Genomic DNA, 16,856 nt, shown 5'->3' on the forward strand with positions numbered 1-16,856 from the left:
ATATTTGCATGCAGATAAACTGGGAGGAACAACTGGAGAGAGAGAGAGAGGACACACACCAGGGTTCCAGCATGGGGAAAGAAAGCCTCAAAATCTCTGGCTGTAAAAACTTGTAGTGTTGCAGCAGAGAGAGAAATTCTCAGTCTCACAAGAAAGTTTGTTGGAGAGACCCACAGGGTACTAGAACATACAGAATCCCATCCACCTAGGAATCAGCACTAAAAGGGCCCAATTTAGTTGTGAGTAGCAGGGGAGGTGACTGAAAGCTGGCCAAGAGCCGAGAAAGCAGCATTTTTCCCTTTCTGACCCCTCCCCCACATACAGTGCCACAAGTAAGCAACACAGGTTGCCCCACCCTGGTGAATACCTAGGGCTCCATCTCTTACAATGTAATAGGCACACCAAGACAAAGAAATATGGCCCAAATGAAAGAACAGATCAATGCTCCAAAAATAGGACTAAGCAATGAAGAGATAGCCAACCTCTCAGATGAAGAATTCAAAACACTGGTAATCAGAATGCTCACAGAAATGGGTGAGTATGGTTGCAAAGCAGAGGAAAAAGTGAAGGCTCTGCAAAGTAAAATAGAAAAAAATATGAAAGGAACAACAGTGAATGGAAGGAAACTGGGGCTCAAATCAATGCTTTGGAGCAGAAGAAAGAAATAAACATTCAACCAGAACAGAATGAAGAAACAAGAGTTCAAAAAAAACGAAGAGACTTAGGAATCTCTGGGACAACTTTAAATGTTCCAACATCCAAAACATAGGGGTACCAGAAGGAGAAGAGGAGGAGCAAGAAATTGAAAACTTGTTTGAACAAATAATGAAGGAGAACTTTCCTAATCTGGCAAAGGAAATAGACTTCCAGGAAGTCCAGGATGCTCAGAGAGTCCCTAAGCATCCAACTAAGTCCAACTAAGAAGTTGGACCCCAAGAAGCACACACCAAGGCACATCATAATTACATTACCCAAGATTAAAGATATGGAGAGAATCTTAAAAGCACCAAGAAGAAAGGAGACAGTTACCTACAAAGGAGTTCCTATAAAACTATCAGCTGATTTCTCAGAAGAAACCTTACAGGCAGGAAGGGGCAGGAAAGAAGTATTCAAATTCATGAAAGGCAAGGACCTACATCCAAGATGACTCTATCCAGCAAACCTATTATTTAGAATGGAAGGGCAGATATAGTGCTTCCCAGGTAAGGTCAAATTAAAGGAGTTCATCATCACCCAGCCCTTATTACATGAAATGTTAAAGGGACCTATCCAAGAAAAAGATGATCAAAACTATCAACAGTAAAATGACAACAAACTCACAACTATCAAAAACTGAACTAAAAAAACAAAAACTAAGCAAACAACTAGGACAGAAACAGAATCACAGAAATGGAGATCACATGGAGGGTTATCAGTGGGGAGTGGGAGGAAGGAGATGGGGGAAAAGGTGCAGGGAAAACATATATTTGTACCTATATTTGTACCTATATATGTACCTATATAGGTACAAACATATGGGGGGGAGGTTAAGAATAGTATAAGAAATGGAGAAGCCAAAGAACTTATATATATGACCCATGGACATGAACTAAGGGTGGGGGGAATGCTAGTGAGATGGGGAATGCAGGTCAGAGGGGATTAAAGGGGAGAAAAAATTGAGATAACTGTAATAGCATATTCAATCAAATGTAATTTAAAAAATAACAACAAAATCTTTGTTCTGGCTCTTTCTCCCAAATGTGCCCCACTCATATGTTGGACTGTATTTTTATCCATCTTTGTTACAAGATGTTAAAAATTATGAGTATCATCAAAGTTCTATAAATAGCAACAAGTGACCCATGGCACTAGAGCCCTATGCTGATCCTCTTCACCTCAGGGCCAGCCTCACTCCCTGGATTTCTCACTGTGTCTTCATTCTAGAGGGTGCTGCTCTGATGTGAATATTTCTTGCACTTCCATCAGAGCCAGGGCTACATTTCCCACAGTGCTGTGCATGATGTCTGTGTTATTGCTGGATAAGGGTCTTCTCTGACCTTCCAGAAGAGAATTTATGTCTTCTTGCATCTTAACTTCAAAGCCTTGGACTTGCACTCCCCTCTTGCTGTTTTCCATGGACACCCCGTCTCCCTGCTCACAGTTACCTTAGTGATGGGGAGGGCTGATTTGTCACCAGGGGGGGTGACACATGCATGTTGAAGTATGCTTTAAAGATGGCAGGTCTGAATGTGCCCCCTGCAGACTCTGCTCAGCAGCTGAGTAAACTTCTTTTAGCTGTTCCTACTGTTTTAAGCTTGGAAAAAATGACAATAGAGTTTTCTTCTAACTTTAAGCCATGTAAACAGGAAAAATTGTTTCCCTTCTGAGAAATCTAAAATTCTTAACTCAGATGTTTCACTGTCCTCACAAATTCAAAAGAACGGAGATAAATTGCATTCATTTGTCACATATTGTCTTTCATAATGATCTCAAAAGGTAATATATGATTATGGAAAACTCTGAATCCACTTTCTTTTCTCTACCTATTTGATCTTGGCCACATGACCTTAACCTCACATCTGAGTCTCAGTTTCCCCAACTATAAAATGGGGATAATGATGTTCTATCAAGCTTTCAGGATTGTTCTAAGGACTGAAGAAAGCAAAGTATATGGGAGGGTTTTATAACTTGTTTAAATGTACTTCATTTGTATCAAGAAGCTCATCTTAAATTTTATATTTAGTTGCACTAAGTTTTTCTATCCAGTAAAATATTTCAGCAAAATATTTCCAGCACCAGGGATTTGAATCTTTCCATGGTCAAAGCACACCCTTCCCTGTCATGGGCATTCCAGGCCATTTCATGCCACTGACCCTGGGACGTCAGTTCAGATTCAGAGTGTCCTTGCAACACATGAAGGTGACCGTCCCCTAACACTGCTCCACCGTGACATTTGGGTGATCAGGAAGAAACCCTCATTCCATCTTCCCATAACCCTTAGGGTTATGTTAGTTGAGAATCATAAAAAATATAAAAATATTCCCTGTGGAGCCCAATGGAAGGAATAGACTTAACTAGTTTGCCTCAAAGAACCTCAACAGCTGTGTGGTTTGAACTTTAACATCACTCAACATACACCCACCACATTACACAGTCCAAACGAGAAAGGACTTGACACTCACCATAGACCATTGAAATGTCTTAATTAAAATAAAAGACCTGATGATCACTCAGAAATATGATACGGCTTCTTGTTTCTCCTAATTTCACAGGAAGTAACGTGTGAAGATTATCAGGCCCTAATTTTAAAAACAAAAATGAGCAAAGCACAACTTCGTCAGTGCCCATATTGATCCTGATTCTAGTATTTTCTTAATTCTTTTCCTACTTTCTCTCTTTTTAGAGTTCATTAGCCATAAAGGAAGCAGCAGTGTGACTCTATCTGTCCATCTGCCTACCTGTCTATGTATCATTTACCCTAATTCCAAAGAAGATCTGGTATAAGCATTACAGCAAGGCTTTTGTTGCAGCTGAGGGATCTTCCTCTGTTCAGGAGAAAGCTGATTTCTCTGAAGGGCCGTGGCATGTATTCATTTCTCTCCAAGTTGTGTTATACACGTGACCTATGTGGTGTCATGCCCACCAGAGCTGCTGCAGGTCACTGTACACAGTGCTTTGTGGTGGACCTGATCTGACTTTGGCTTCTTTTATTGGACAGCAAGGCAGGACAGGATGAGAATGAGCCAAGGGGGTAGCATGCTACTCACAGCACCATCTTTTTTTTCTTTCAGAGACTCTGACCTATTTCTGTTGGACACCCGCATAGTGTGGGCCTCAGAAGAAGGCTGGCTGGAATTTGACATCACGGCCACTAGCAATCTATGGGTCGTGACCCCACAGCACAACATGGGGCTCCAGCTGAGCGTGGTGACTCGGGATGGTAAGTTTGCCAAAATCAAGCAAACAGTCGCTGTCATTCATATCCTTTACAACAGTTGTGGGAGAGCCGAGGTTTACAGTCAAGTCCTGGGCTCAGGATGACTTTATTTGCTGTTCCCTTATAGTTGCTATTGAAAAGCAAAACCTTTCCCTGGGAGGACTAGGAGCTGGTTAGGTGGTCACAGTTCCGAGAGGAACAGTGGGAGGACAGCATTCAGAAGCAGAGGCAGGTAGATGATGTTAAGATGAAGAGAAAGGTGGGAGCACAGTCTAATCCTGACTGTTCAGTAGGTTTGTGAGCGGACCTTTCAGCACCCCCCATCCTGCAGCATCAAAGCTCAGTGGATTGAGGTCCCCTCATGGGTCCTCACACTGAACATGCTCTGCCTGTGAAGTCACCTCACTGGTTGGGGTGAGTATAATCAGAAAGAAAGATTGAATAGGGAGAAAAAAAGACTAACAGAAATGGGAGAGCCAGGGCGTTCCCACTCCTTGCTTTGATTCATGGACCTTTGGAAGGAGTGTTTTGGTTTTGTCCATCCAGAGGGAGCCATCAGAGATCAGAGGATGCACGTGCTTGCCCCTTGCATTCATCCTTTATGACTAGACTCTGGGAGGCTGGGGAAGATCAGTTGTGTAGCTGCTGGACTAAGTTTCTGTGGAATAAAGAGGGGTGTGCTTTGGTTTGCATTCAAGGACTCAACATCAACCCCCGAGCTGCAGGCCTGGTGGGCAGAGATGGCCCTTATGACAAGCAGCCTTTCATGGTGGCCTTCTTCAAAGTGAGTGAGGTCCATGTGCGCACCACGAGGTCGGCCACTGGTAGGCGCAGACAGCAGAGTCGCAATCGCTCCACTCAGTCCCAGGATGTGTCCCGGGTCTCCAGTGCTTCAGGTAGGTTTAGTGAAGCCCATTATTCCTTGTTGGCTCTCAGGCCTCAGTGAGGATGAAGAACACATGGATAGTTTCATATGCTGCACAGCTTCTGCGTGGCAGATACGAAGGCCTGCAGCTGCCTCATTATTGTCACCAATGACCTAGATGGGTTCCTAGGGCCATCTTATTACCCAAAGATGGAGTCTGCAGGCTGCAGACATCCTCAGTGTCTCTTTTTCCAGAAAAGCACCCTTCTGTTTGGTAAGAGTTCTCCAACTCTTTTTTCACTGTCATAAAGATCCTGAGAGGATCTAGTCTTCTAGTTTCATTATGCCTGGGAGGTTGTGGTACAGAAATACACTTCATATACTTGTATTAGGTGGACTTGCATTTTTCAGTGCCCTTAGCCGGCAGTGGTGGAAAGTCAGTTCAAACAGCCCTGTATGACAGCTCTGGTTGGTTCATTTAACTTGGAAGTTTAGGGGTTCTAGCTTTAGGCATGGTCGCCTCCATGGGCTGAGATGATATGAGGAACCTCTCACCTCTCTCATTTTCTATTTTCCTTTGTTGGCGGGCACTCTCAGAAAGACTATCTCTATGCAGTGGTAAGGAAGGCAATCAAGATTTCCAGAAGCTTCTTTTTCACAGAAGCTTCAGTAGAAAGCCAGGCTGGGGCTATGTGCCCATTCCTGAAGTGAGGTAATGGCATCAACCCATCCTGCCCTTTGAACCCATCCTGCCCTGAACATGGAGGTTCAAAGGGCAAGAGACAAGGAACAGCTCCCACCGCTTGAGTGTCGATTCACTGGTTCTTCAGAAATATTCCCTCCCATGGGAATGGGTGTGCACCTCGTAGAGCTAGTAACTATGCAATTTTAACTCAGATGCATCTTACTCTAAAGCTGGTGCTTGCAAGTTCTGAGTTTTGTTTGGCTGTTTAATAGTCTGGGAATCTAGCATGAAGTTGAAGATTTGATGTGGGATTTTCAATCAAAGAACTTGCTTCTTTTGTTACTATTCCATGACTTTGAACCAACCTAATCCATTTCAGCTTCATTCACTCATCTACACAGTGGGGGTTGGTTAATACTTGGTAGATTTGCTAGGATTAAATGAGAAGCATTTGATCTGGCTCATAATAGTGCTCAAAGGTGAGTTGCATCCAATCATAGGAAGTAGGTTCTCAGGGCATATGTTAGAGTCCATGGAAAGCAGTGAAGTGCTTTCAGAAGATGCATTAATTCTTCCAGGTGACTGTTTAAATATGTCATCTTCAGTGGCTGGAAAGAGTTCATGCAACTCCTCAAAGTCCCCAGTTTTTCTTTGGGAAGAAGTGTCTTCAGTTTACATTCTGACTTAGTAAGTCATTTCTTTTACCAGTAACTTGGATGTGGAACATGAGGATCCACCACCCAGTGTGATATGACATTTTGCTTCTTGTCATCCTGGTGTTTCTTGGATGCATCACACAGCATGAGTGTTCCTGTGTTTACCACTGGAAATATTCAGGGTTGGGGTTTAAAAGAAAAGAAGAGGAAATGGTTGCTTTCCTTTATTCACTTTAGAAGAAGCGTACTGAACAGAGTTAATGATCTCAGAGTGTTCCTTGGGCACGAGGTGGGGCAGTTCGGCCAGTGGTGGGCTTCACCTCCCTAATGAGCTGTGGTCAGGCTGGTACTGGGTCCTCTGACCACAGACATGAAGACAGCTCTTGAAATGTTGATTGCTTTTAAAATTAAAATTTCACTTGATTTATTCAACATCTCCTCCCCTCCCTAATACACACAGGAATTTTTTAAATTGAGAAAACATGTTTTCTCTGATTTGGGTTTTAGCAGTGTCATCCAATTATTTTTTGAAGCTAAACTCTTTTATTATTTGATGAGTTTAAACTAAATAGAAAACTGTAGTTGAACAAAAATTAAAATAAAAAATAAATTAATTAAATATGAATATTAAAGTTTATCTATTTCACAATAAGCTATAAGTGTATCTGTTTTTACTTGGCCTTCCCACCACCCACCTCCAAACCCAGTACTTTCCAATTCACTTTGCTCCTTTCAGCAGTACTAAGGCAAAAGAGTTCACCACAAATACCTCTGGCCTCAGCTGTGTAACAGCCCAGACCCACAAGAAAGTATTACTACAAAGGATCCTCCTTGTCTCTCACTATCTTCAAAGACCCTCTCAGGCTTCTCTGAGAAATTGCTCTTGTGAGGCCCACTGAAGTGCTGCATAACATATTTGGCTCTTTCTTCCTTATTTATCCATGCCATTAATGGGAATGGACATGCAGAGGAGGAGATTGCTCTTGGAGAAGGATTACAGAAAGATGGCCTGCTACCCCAAGAAATGGGCTGTCCAGTGTGTGCTTTACTTCCAGGCTGCGGTGGAACCAGGTGTTCCTGGGCATTCATGAATCGGACAGATGCTGCAGAGACAAAGAGTTGTAGCCTCTGGGGTGACTCCATGCAGGCCCCTCCCCTTGTAAATCTTTCAGAAGGCTGAAGGAAGAGATTGCTTTTCCTCTGCTGCCCCCCTTCTTCCACAGTGTGCTCCCAGGGAATTAATATCTCTCCACAGAAACAACTGCCACCAGGAGAGGCCTACTTAAGAATGCTCTGCATCTGGGTAAAGAAGTTAACAAAATTCATCAAAGTGCCTGTCATCAGGGGGAAGCATGGCAGGGGAATATGTAGCTATTTTTGGAACTGAACTACAGATGCTTGAGACAGCAAGACCAGTCCACAACAAAGGAAAAGGCCAACAGCCCCATCCATGTCCTCCCTGTCGCTCACCAAAATCTGCTCTCACATCTGTCCTTGGCCTTTAAACTGGACTTTCCAAACACATGCACCAAACAGTGGGTGTGGGCTGAAGGCCCCCTGCATGGTTTTCACCTGCCCTTGCTTCTCTGCAGCTGTCTGCTCCGAATGAGTGATGGATGTTGGCTGTGTTGCACTTCTCCAGTGGGCTTGAATATCATCTGGTCAGTATCATCTATCGTTTTTGCACGTGTTTTATGAGTTCAGGTCCAAGACATGCTGTGCAGCCCACTGGGGATTTCAGTAAATCTCGCAATTTCTTTTTAAGTCTCCAAGTCTACCAGCCTATGGGTCGTGGGTGCCCTTGCATTCCTTGGCTCTCATTTAGTAGTCTCTTTCTACTTGCTTTTGTATACCATCTTTTATAGTATCTTTTTCTCGGGGTTCATTCTTTTGTCTTCTGGGGGACTATGACACCACCTGGCCCATCCATTATGAGGGCTGTGAAGAAATGGCCTCGAGGCGTTGTCTTGTGTGGGGATCCTAGATACTGATATAGCTAATTTTTCAGGATTTTGCCAAGAAATCTTTGGGGAGGGGGTAGTTAATGAAATTTCGAGTCAGCTGGTGAGTGAGGTTTTTACCATGTTAACCCACTGGCTGCCAACAGTGTGACTTAGACTTGGTCTTTTTTTTTTTTGGCAGATGGTATTTTGAAAACATTTTCTGCCACTTTTAACAACTCATGTAAAATTGGATGAGATGACCTGTAGGTCTTGAAATTTAATTCTTGATGTTTATGTTGCCACCACCCAGCTCTACCAGCCATCTATGAACAGGCAACTTCTCAAAACCCTGTCTGTCCTTTGGAGTGAGTCCTTCAAATGCTACCTGTTAGCACTTCCTACAGTCATTTCTCTTCATCTCTTTTCAGCACAGTCGAACATGTATCTTTAAGAATCTGGGGGGAAATGTGGATCTGGTACATACAGATATACTTTTTAGGCCTTGTTGACAGTTCATATCTTCTATTCCTTGATCTTCCCAGTTGAGACATTCAGTATGCTTCCAGATAATAAAGGTAACCACAATTCATTGCTTGCAAACCAGTGGTTTGGATACTTTATTATGACTATGAAATCTTTTCCTTTAAATTTCATGGAACTCCAGTCCACAGGCTAGGAGGTCTCATTCTTACAGATCGATGTTCCTGGCAGGCTGTCCCCGCTAGGTATCCCCGCTGCTTCCATGGGATGGTGGGCCACAGCTTTGAAAAATGGACTGTGTGCAGTTCTTCAAAGGAGTGGGGAGTTAAAATTTGCCATTTTGACCTTAAATCAAAATTTTATGTCCCACAGCTTGGCTTCTAGATGTCTCAGTCAAGAAGTAGAGGTTAGTTCAGATCTTTCTAAATGAAATAAAATCTTAATTTTCCACCTCTATGGAGGACAGGTGTGGCATTAGTGATTTTAAAGTTAGAATCATTTCAGGTGCCATATTTATAATACTTGACTCTCGTTTGCCACTAAGTGTCTTTACGATAATAGTTATCAAGGGTGAGCCCGACTGGAAAGTTACCTCCTGTCCGATCCCCGGGTCCATCCTTATGAACGTGGTAATGGCAGCGGTGCTAAAGGGCAATAATTATAACAAGGTATGAAGAGGCATTGCCGAGTAACTCAGCAATTGCCACCAGCTCCTGCAGGGCTCCTGGGGCTGGGAGATTCAGTCTTGGGACTGACGGGAAGCAGAGGTGCTGGGGAGCACAGGGGGTCTCAAAGCCTAATGTTCAAGGGAAGCATTTGTCTGTTTTCAAGATATTTAGCTCCAAGCCCTGGCTGGTGTAGCTCAGTGGATTGAGCACAGGCCTGTGAAGCAAAGGGTCACTGGTTCAATTCCCAGTCAGGGCACATGCCTGGGTTGCAGGCCAGGTCCCCAGTAGGGGAAACATGAGAGGCAACCACACATTGATGTTTCTCTCCCATTCTTTCTCCTTCCCTTCCCCTTTCTCTAAAAATGAATAAATAAAATATTTTTAAAAAGATATTTAGCTCCATTTTCTTATAGAATCAAGGCAAAGCCTGAGAAGAGGCCAAAGTCCCACCAGATTAAATGGAATCTTACGAGATCTTGAAATCCTGGAGCAACAGAGGGAAAAGACCTTTCTCTTGCTTCTTGTGCTAACCATTCAGATTGTAAACAAAACCTAGACTCTGGAAATTAATCTGTTGACCCCTCTTATACCTTATGAGAAGATTTCTGACACTAGGAATCAAAATTCCAGAGTGGTCCCTTGAGGCCTATAGTGCCAGCGGCACAGGAGTGTAGCGACCCGCGCCCTGCTTTCGGTGACTGTGCTGATTCTGCGGGGTACATGGCAGCCAGGTACTTGCTTTGGATAAGATGGCTGATAAGGCCCAGGGACACAGAGAGAGCGGCCAGGCCACTGAAGACAGAGGTGCTCTTTTAATAGCTGCGTGTTATCCTTCCCTTGTCATTCTAGAAAAGAAGGGAAATAAGAGTAGTGAACGGCTCACTCTAAAAGACAGTTTTCTCTGGGAAAACTTAGTAGCCTTAACTCAGAAGTGCCAGGAGATACAGTGTGCGTCCTGCTGAGCAGGGAAGGGACACCAGCCTGAAGCTGGCTTGGCCTGCAGAGGTCAGCTTGCCAGGCTGAGGAGCCCCTGTGCAGAAGCCCCAGCATGGGAGGTGCCCCCTGGCTGCTCCTCTCCCTTGATCCCTCTCATCTGGTTTTGGATTAGTTGCCCTGACTTGGTTTTCTGCCTTTTCTCTTCTCTATGCCCTCCTTGTTATTTCTTTCTCCTCCTCCTCTGTTGGGGTTGGAAAGTAAAGCAGGCAGGCAACCCAGACCCCTGGGACCTGAGCTGGCTTGGGCCCCTGTGACTCAGGTGTCCAGGGGGTTCCTGGAGCCTCCCAGTTTTAGTTGCGTGGCCCCACCTCTGGCATGATGGTGCCCCTGAAGTTGACCATGCAGCCTCCCTGCGTGCACGCCACCTGCCCTGCAGGGCTGGGTCATTGCAGTGCCCTTCCTTTCACATCCAGGGCCCAGTCCCCTGAGACTCTCCTGGCCTTCCACTGCACTGAATGATGCAACTTCAGGAATAAGCCAGCATCGAGCGCCTGGCTCTCTTAGCACATAGCTCCTCCGTGTGTTGCTATAAGCATAGCTTTTCAGGGGGACCAGATACAAGGGATGCTGGGTGAAATCAACCCAGATACCCTCCTTAGGGCTGTGGGAGGTGATGTTCAGGTTTGGGGCAGAGCAAACATACAGTGTGCGTGGCCACTGCCTGCAGACAGGGATGCTGGGAGGCCAGCACGTCTCCCCAGCATCTGAATGAGAGAGGTGCTCCCCTGCAGTGTTCTGCTTGTCTGGAGCTGAGTGGGAGTCATGGGGTGGTTGGCATTCTCACGTGGGCCCAGCCAGGGCCCCCATCAGGTTTTTTCTGTCGGTGATACACCCTTCAGCCCTCACAGGGAAGACCGAACAGGTTATAGAGCAGCGGGTGTCAGCAGTGGAAGTGGGTATCAGACCATGGTCCTGAAGCTGAGAAGAAAGCTCCCAGGCAGAACCAAGAAAGCAGACTGTAGTTCAGCCTAGCCTGTGTGGACTGTAGAAATGAAACAGAAGGGGGACCAGGTGGTGTAGTGGGGACAGGAAGATGGGAATGAGGATGAACACAGGGGTTAGTGAAGAGCTCTGTGTGGTAGAGCTGTAGCATTGGTCCCGGGCGGCCCACCCAGATTTGACTGATCCCCCCACTCCCACCCTCCAAGCAGGACTCTCAGTTGTGGAAATTTAGTTGTATCTGAAGTTTAAGGACAAGATTCCTGATCACTATACTCTCCTGTTATCAGCTGGACTTCGGGAAAACATATCTTCCTCCAGCTCATTTTGCACCAGCCTCCCAGCAGCACCTCCTAGGTATTCCTAGCTCCCAGGTAACCCAGAATGACAAATAATGAAAATGCACCTGAGGCTTGGGAACATGAGGTGACAGCCACTGATGGAGCTGATGCTTCATTCAAAGATAAACAATTGACTGGACTACCCCAAGCCCTCTTGTCACCAGCCATGGTGCAAAATGTAGGGCACTGGTTACCAGTTCAATGATTAGCAATGGACATGATACTCTGGTGTGTTTCTGTAACACTGGTGTAATCATTTGGAAGGCCTGGATGAGATGCAAACCTCCCTTGACAAAGTGCTGGAACAATAAAGACTTAATAAAGACACACTGTGGGCACTGCAGCCTGGCCCTCTTGCCCCAACTCCCTTCTACTTGCCCTTCTTTCTGAGAGGGCCCGTGCCTGTCTGCGTGGCAGTCACTGTAGCTTTCCCATGACAGAGCACGCATGTGCTGCTGACAGATTGGATCTTCACAAAAGGGCCCCCAGGCAGGTCTGCCTTGGAACTATGAAGTTTCTCCCCTCTCCCCAGGTGGAGCCTCTGAAACTCCCTCTGTGACGGTCCACACCTGCCTCACACAGTGAGATGAAACCAATAGAAATTTCCATTTTAAACCCCTGTTTAAATGTTTGTGATGCTCATTTGGAGATGAGAGGAAGGATGGGGGCTTTTTAAACCAATCATATCTGTAGCTCTCCCTACTGAAGCAGTTTATGAAAGGGGACTGGTGAAGCAGCGCCACTGGGGGTTATCAGTACACTTCTGAGAGCTGGCAGCTTGCAAGTCTGGTGGGGAGCTGGCTTCCCCCTGTTCCAGGGCACCGGCTGCCTGCTTCTGGTTATGGAAGAGTAGCATCCTCGGGGGGAAGGAGGTTATGACTGTTACATTTTGTCGCCTAATCACTTAACAGTTTTTGCTCAAACCAAACCCATTTATGGCTGGGTCCTACTTGTCCAGGTTACTCGAGATGACCGTCTTCAGCCTGGTCTGGGTGGGCCAGAATCCCATGGGGTCACTGGCGCTTGCCCTGCCCCTCCACTCTTAGGCCAAAGAATCACATGGAATGATTTGAGAACCAGATTTCACTATTATATTCAACACTGGAAAAGCCAGATACCTTCAAAATTTCTCCCGGAACCAAGACCGGCCTTCCCCATAGCCACGTGCCAGGGAGGTGCAAGGAGAGCTGGTGTCTGAAGACAGACCATGTGGGGATGGGGTGATGCCACCACCTACATGTGAGCCTCTCATCTAGAGGGCTGTGCGTGTGTCAAGGGCTAGTGTCCACAGGCTCGCCTGGGCAGCAGAGGACTCGCTCCCAACCGTCTGACTTGCAGGTCTGGGAGGAGGCTCAAGCTCCCTGATGGTTCTCATGATTCAGAAACAGGTGGCCCATGAGTCAGACCAAGGACCGCTGCCCTGGGGATGGTTTTGTCAGCCTGGTGCATTGCTCTGGTCTGCCTGTCCGTTTGCTTGTTTGCATCTCCTCAGCTCTATGGCTTCTTTTCTCTGCCCTGCCCTCCACTGGGGAACCATTTGGACAAAGCTGTGTTGCCTTCCTTTATCCCATGGGAGTGGCTGTGTGCCTGTTAAATTTTAACTGCATAAATATTCACTGGCTCCACCCAGACCATTTGTCTAACCAAATATCAAGGGGAGGCGGGCCTGGGGGAGGAGAGAATGCTTTTCTGCAATCTGCGAATCCCTCAGAACAAAATGAAACAATGAGTGGCAGTGTAATTCTACTGCCAACCTCAGGGTAGGATCCTGTCCCCTGAGCAGCAGACATTGTCTTGAGGAGCACGGACTTTCACAAATATTTATACATTCTTTGCCAGCACTTAACATGGAGTTATAAGGAGACTGAAGTGTGGCCTGGAAGTGTCTGTAAGAAGAAAAACAGGAAAGCCAAATTCCTCCCTTCCTCTCTCTGGCCACAGTTTTTACTTAACAACAAAAAATGGCAATATGTAGCTCTACAAGAAATAGCTGTTCTTGCCCAGAAAGTTCCCTTCATTGAGCATTGAGAGGGTCAAATTAGCTGTGGGTTCCAACAACAAGAACTGTGCTGAAGGCAGAAGTGAAGTTCTTCACTGTGTCATCTTGGTCCCATCCAGCAGAAGAAACTGGAAATCCAGACATGCAGAAGTTGTCCCAGTCTTTGTTCTGACACCTCTGCAATCCAATTCAGTCCTAACACTAACCACTTGGAGTTAACACAGACACCGTGAGCTCACAGGCAAGGTCCCCAGCAAGACTGCTTTCGCTTCGGATGCCAGCTGCAGATGGGGTCCCCGGTCCACCAGTTATGCCTGACTTAGCTACAAACTGAGGGGTCCCCATGACCCCTTCTAGGTTTGATAATTCACTAGGGCAACTCACAGAACTCAGCGAAGCGCTATACTTAGGATTACAGTTTTATTGTAAGGGATGCCCAGGAGGAAGCGCCACATGCAGAGATATACAGGGCAAGCTCTTCGGGGTGGGCGTGTGAGGCCGGGGGTGGACATGGAGTTTCCATGCCCTCTCCTCATGAAATCTGGGCAGTTCGCTCTCCCAATGTGTTTGCCAACCCCAAAGTTCCACAAAGCCTCAGTATCCAGGGTTTTCATACAGGTCTCATTACTGTACATGGCTGATTAAATCACTGGCCACATGATTGAACTCAATCTCCCCTCACAGTAGCCAGGCCAGCCCAAAATTCCAACTCTCTAATCATGTGGTTGGTCTTTCTGAAGACCAGCCTCATCCTGAAGCTATCTAGGGCCCCACCATATGTCAGAATTATCAATTAGGAAATGTCATGGTTTTTGTTCTTCTGTGCCAGGATCCAGGAAAAAGACCGGATATATTCTTTATTATATTATGCTGCCCGTGTTCACTGACCTGGAAGGAAACCTGTCTTTCACATTGCCAACAATTCCAAGTTTGATTTGGGTGAGATCTTGGTCCCCAGCACAGAGAAGTCCTTTTAAAGGAAGTTCATTTTAGGGGACACAGGCCCAACGTGGTTGGGAATGGAACATTCCAGACTGAAACTATAAGCAGGGGGATCAGATAACTTATATAACCTAGGACTCCTTCAGGAGTGCAAGGGGACCAGGGCCTTGGCGTCTTCAGAAGCCTGGCCCTTGTGTGTAGCTGGCAGGAGAGGAGGGAGCAGGTGGAATGCTGCAGGTGAGCTTAGGAGGCTGGGCCTGGGAGGGGCATACCTCCCTTCTCCCCGAGTTCACAGGCAGAACTCAGCACGCGGCCTAAATGCAGTGGGAAATGTCAGAAAGCTGTGTGCCTTAGGGTAGACAGAGGATGTGGATTCTCAGTAAACACATAGCAGCCTCCATCACACTGCTCCTGGACTATACCGAGCAGGCTACTTCCTTAAGGCCTTCACGTTTGTTATTCTTCCCTCAGATAGACTCCTGCCTCGCTCCTGAAGTTTCTTCAGGTCTCTGCTTAGAAGACACTTCAACAGAAAGATGGGCTTATCAACCCTGTAGGAGAGAATGAGCTCACTGCACCCTGTGCTCCCTATTCTCTAACCATAAACAATAATTTAGCTAGTCAGGGCTCTTGATTACACAGAATAGAAGCAAACTCGAACTTACTTAAAGTGAAAAATAATTTAAATGTACCAACCCAACCAATGAGACTGGCAAGCAAAACTCAGAATCAGATTCTAGCTTGAACCTGCTCATGGGAACAGTGGAGTTTGAATGCTGCCACAGGGCCATCACCCTGAACGCCTGCTGCCGTGCCAGCCATTCTCAGGTTCCCCCTGACTCACTCAGAAGTGGGTGCATTGGATGGGCTTTAATGAAGTCAGGAGCCTGTACTCTGCCGGCGGACAATGACAGTAGCTATCTGCTGTGGGAAATGGGACCTCGATTCACCAATCTAGGAATTCCCCTGAATGAGCAGTTTCCCGGAAGCTGCGTAGGCAAAACAATAAATGTCTGCTGCAGCTGTGTATGGAGTCATGGGTTGATGGCATAGTTTTGTTTTTTTTTTTATGTTCTGTATTTCTATTGAGAAATTTGCTATTGGTCTACTTTGTGTTCTTTTGTAGGTAATTTTCTGTTCCTCTCAGGTTTGCTTGTAAGAATTGTCTCTATGTGTTGATATACTACAGTTTCACCAGATGTGGCTAGATAGGAATTTATTTACTCTGTTCAGGACTCACTGTACCTTCTCAATTTGAAGAAAATTGCCTTTCTTCAGTTCTAGAAAATTCACATTTATGTCTTCAACTATGACTTCTCCCAATTAGTTTCTTCAGAGATTCCTATCAGAAATAACATTGGAGCCTTTATTCTGTATTCTGTATTCCGTATCTCTTTACAGATAGCCATAGTTTTTGTCCATTTGACCCTGGGCTATGTTTCTGGAAGTTTCTTCAAATATATTGTTCAATTATTTTTTTAAAAAAAATTAAAAATACATTTTATTGATTATGCTATTACAGTTGTCCCATTTTCCCCCCTTCACTCTCCTCCACCCTGCACACCCCCTCCCACCCACATTCCCCCCTTTAGTTCATGTCTATGTGTCGTACTTACAAGTTCTTGGCTTCTACATTTCCCATACTATTCTTACCCTCTCCCTGTCTATTTTCTACCTCCATCTATGCTACCTATTCTCTGTACCTTTTCCCTCTCTCTCCCCCTCCCACTCCCCTGTTGATAACCCCCCAAGTGCTCTCCATTTCTGTGATTCTGTTCCTGTTCTAGCTAGTTGCTTAATATGTTTTTGGTGTGGTTGTTAATAATTGTGAGTTTGCTGTCATTTTACTGTACATGTTTTTTATCTTCCTTTTCCTAGATAAGTTCATTTTACATTTCATATAATAAAGGCTTGGTGATGATGAACTCCTTTAACTTGACCTATCCGAGAAACACTTTATTTGCCCTTCCATCCTAAATGAAAGTTTTGCTGGAGAGAGCAATCTTGGATGTAGGTCCTTGCCTTCCATGACTTGGAGTACCTCTTTCCAGCCCCTTCTTGCCTGGAAGGTCTCTTTTGAGAAATCAGCTGACAGTCTAATGGGAACTCCTTTGTAGGTAACTCTCTTATTTGGTCTTGCTGCTTTTATGATTCTCTCCTTATCTTTAATCTTGGGTAATGTAATAATGATGTGCCTTGGTGTATTCCTTCTTGGGTCCAACTTCTTTGGGACTCTCTGAGCTTCCTGGATTTCCTGGAAGTCTATTTCCTTTGCCATATTGGGAAGTTCTCCTTTATTATTTGTTCAAGTAACTTTTCCACTTGTTGCTCTTCCTCTTCCCCTTCTGGTACCCCCTATAATTCTGATGTTGGAACGTTTAAAGATTTCTTGGAGGTTCCTAAGCCTTTCCTCATTTTTTTTTTGA

General features: G+C 45.4%; 1 protein-coding gene across 1 annotated transcript in view; it reads left to right on the forward strand.

Annotated features, from left to right (window-relative positions):
* The window catches only part of BMP6 (bone morphogenetic protein 6), a 187,230-nt gene that overhangs the window by 164,501 nt on the left and 5,873 nt on the right, over nucleotides 1-16,856 (forward strand). Inside the window, exons 3-4 of the mRNA XM_037141748.2 lie at nucleotides 3,771-3,919; nucleotides 4,615-4,812. Coding sequence (XP_036997643.2) covers nucleotides 3,771-3,919; nucleotides 4,615-4,812 — 347 coding nt within the window. The remainder of the gene's footprint in view (nucleotides 1-3,770; nucleotides 3,920-4,614; nucleotides 4,813-16,856) is intronic.

This window comes from Artibeus jamaicensis, unplaced genomic scaffold, assembly GCF_021234435.1.
Source record: "Artibeus jamaicensis isolate MK-2021 breed Jamaican fruit bat unplaced genomic scaffold, CSHL_Jam_final contig_335, whole genome shotgun sequence".
NCBI lineage: Eukaryota > Metazoa > Chordata > Mammalia > Chiroptera > Phyllostomidae > Artibeus > Artibeus jamaicensis.